Source organism: Puntigrus tetrazona, chromosome 7 (assembly GCF_018831695.1).
Source record: "Puntigrus tetrazona isolate hp1 chromosome 7, ASM1883169v1, whole genome shotgun sequence".
Taxonomy (NCBI): domain Eukaryota; kingdom Metazoa; phylum Chordata; class Actinopteri; order Cypriniformes; family Cyprinidae; genus Puntigrus; species Puntigrus tetrazona.
The window spans coordinates 28,666,220-28,668,958 of NC_056705.1; the positions used below are offsets into that span (position 1 = coordinate 28,666,220).

At 41.2% G+C, this 2,739-nt stretch overlaps 1 protein-coding gene across 1 annotated transcript; it reads right to left on the reverse strand.

The window, feature by feature from the left end:
• Positions 1 to 941: 941 nt before the first annotated feature.
• LOC122347960 (serine/threonine-protein kinase pim-1-like) lies at positions 942 to 2,416 on the reverse strand. Its single transcript, XM_043243193.1, has 6 exons — positions 2,238 to 2,416; positions 2,097 to 2,173; positions 1,777 to 1,839; positions 1,569 to 1,663; positions 1,395 to 1,445; positions 942 to 1,238 (listed from the first exon to the last, which is right to left on the reverse strand). Exons 1-6 carry the CDS (start codon positions 2,414 to 2,416, stop codon positions 942 to 944), a joined length of 762 nt encoding a protein of 253 aa, XP_043099128.1.
• Between the last annotated feature and the right edge of the window lie 323 nt (positions 2,417 to 2,739).

A 2,739-nucleotide genomic window follows, 5' to 3' on the forward strand; every position in this document is an offset into this window, starting at 1 on the left:
AAACAATGCAATATAATTATGAACAGACACTTATTATTTATTTGCTTACAGATTTATTGTAAAATAAATGTCTTACAAATTTCTTATACACATTTTTTATAGGTTTTTTTATACAGTTTTCTTTATGAGACAAGTATATGAATATAATAATGATTTACAAACAACTATTCAGTAAAGATCAATACACAAATTATTGAGCAATACAGCCAGACGCAAATATTGCTGCTTGAAGTCAAGGACGGGGTGGCTCGGCTCTATATTGAGGCCTGAATGGAGGGAAGGAAAGGTCACTCGTGTCGGTCCAGCAGATGAAGCGCAGACTGAGAACAGAAGAGTGGACGTGACATCTTGTCTCAATCCATGACCTGAAACAAAAACACAATTTTAATGTACTTAATGTAATGTTTAACATACTTCAAACCAGTCATGGAGATGGATCTTCTTTAGAGCAAGTCTCTTCTTTGGCTTCGGCTGCAGGCAATCACAAATCAGATCGCAGCATTCTGTGCAAAAACAAAGAGATGTCTCATTATTAGCTTATACTTCACACCTGCTCTTTTTTGTGTTTGATGAAGATCTCACCTTGTGACAGGCCTGGCCTGGTCCAGATGTTGGCGGCGATCAAGTACAGGTCGCCCGCTGTGGGAAAATCCCGCACACCATTTCAAACAGCACAATCCCCAAAGACCACACTGTCATGGGCTTGGCATGGTATGTGCCCTTGAACTTGTACTCTGGAGGAAAGTACTGTTCTGTGCCTGGAAGAAAGAGATGTTGTCTGATGTTCATACACTTCCACAGCATGCCGACTACACGTTACATGTTTTTTCTTTTGTGAGTAATGGTTTGTGTAACGTACCACAGAAGTCTTTGAAGGCCCGATTTTTTCATAAGGGCCCCGCAACCAAAGTCAATCAATTTGACCTCCATGGTGTCCGGGTTCACCAGCAGGTTCTCCGGTTTAATGTCCCGATGGAAGACACCCTTCTCAAAGCAAGCCTTAGCGGCACAAATGACCTGCCGCATGACGATCGCGCGCCGCGCGCTCGAGAGATTCCTCCGTGGAGCTCCATGAAACTAAGCAGATCCATGCAAGGTGAGGGCCGCTCCATAACCATAATGTAGTGGTCCGTCTCCTCTTCCCAGTCCAGCAGTTGAATTATTTGAGGAGCGCTGGGGCCCTTATTGGCCATGAGTGTCAAGCCGATCTCCAACGGCAGGCGATTGGGATGACCAGGCTAAAAGAGAAAGCATGACTGTTCGATGAAGGTGGTTTCCCAAATAAAGACTTCAAGACAGTTGACCAATCATTGGCAGTGATTAACATAAATATAAGATGCTATGAATTGAAAACAGCGACTGAGAAGTAATGACAGAGAGTGCAGACTACTCACCACTGAGATGTTTGGCATGTTTGGTGCCTTCACTGAAAATTTCACAGCCACCTGATCAACAAAACAAAGGGTTAACAGTTAGCATGAGAGCAAAGAGGTCATGATGTTCATGAATCCTGAAGAAATAAACTATAAGAATAAAAAGTTTGTTGAAGCCAAAAAATGTAATAAAACCTTGAGTTCATCCTCATTGCGGGTTCCTTCACACACCAAACCAAATCCGCCTGAACCCAGCTTGGGACCGATTTTATAATTTCTCATGATGTGGCCTATTAAAAGGTGAACAGTTGTAGTTAGTGTGAAATGCGGTTTTAGATCCTTTTTACAAAATGTATCATTCCAAAATAACATTTTCTAACTCTCATTGATTTATTATTCTTACCCTTGCCCAGGACGTCCTGCTCTGGCTGTTCTTCAGCAGCAGGAGGGCCTTCTGAAGCTGGAGCTATAATATGAATCAATTCAAAATCAATTGTATTAATATAAGATGCTGCATCTTCAAATTTCAGCTTTTCTGTATTTAGGGCCAATTTGGACTTGATTTCTAAATTCAACTTTTCTCAGCCTTTCTAAATTTCTGATCTCTACAGTTCTAAATACTTGATGTAATGATGACAGCAGATACTAGAGGTTTCAGTCACTGAGGAATCGATTCATTTTCATTTCCACTTGTATAATCAGAGCACATTTATATGATTGTACCATTATCACGTCTCTGATATGTTCCCGCCTCACACTTGAACTTCTTCTCAGCCTCGACCAGGTCATATTTTCCAGATCTGTGGAGATGAAAGCTAAGAGCGGGCCATTTCGGCCATTCTTCCTTTCCTTCTCTATCTTTGCCTCCTTTTTCTGTCCATCATTCTCAGCTCTCCCAAAAGGCCACCTCCAGAAGCTCCTCTCTGCTTTTTCACTTTTCTCCCATCATCATTCACACCGGGACCAACAGGCGTCTCATCAAGCTGATGAAGATGGGACACGGCCGTGTTGGTGGTGTATTTTAGAAGTACACAGCACTCCATCACTAGCTTTTTTAGCCAAAAAGTAGCTGTCTCACGATAAAACCGTTTGTGACTTATCAAGATATACTCCGAAACTTCAACCAACAAACTGATGACGTTTTTTCGGGTCTTTCTACAACATTCTAATTGCCATAGAAATCACGTCACGTCATTCTGCTGACAAGAATGCGAATTTAAAAAATGCGAATAAATCACGATAGCATTCATATCTAATATACTTTATATTAATTATCTAATTGTATATCGCTTCGTTTTTGACGAGGTAAAGCAATAAGCAAACATGCATGAAGCGCATTAAACCGCTAAAAAACCCTGCTTTGTGG

Coding starts and splice junctions, on each gene's coding strand:
- LOC122347960 (XM_043243193.1), bottom strand. CDS start 2,416: ATGGAGTGCTGTGTACTTCTAAAATACACCACCAACACGGCCGTGTCC. Junction 1,664..1,776: donor GCAGGACGTCCTGGGCAAGG/GTAAGAATAATA, acceptor ACCTTTTAATAG/GCCACATCATGAGAAATTAT. Junction 1,239..1,394: donor ACATGCCAAACATCTCAGTG/GTGAGTAGTCTG, acceptor TTTCTCTTTTAG/CCTGGTCATCCCAATCGCCT.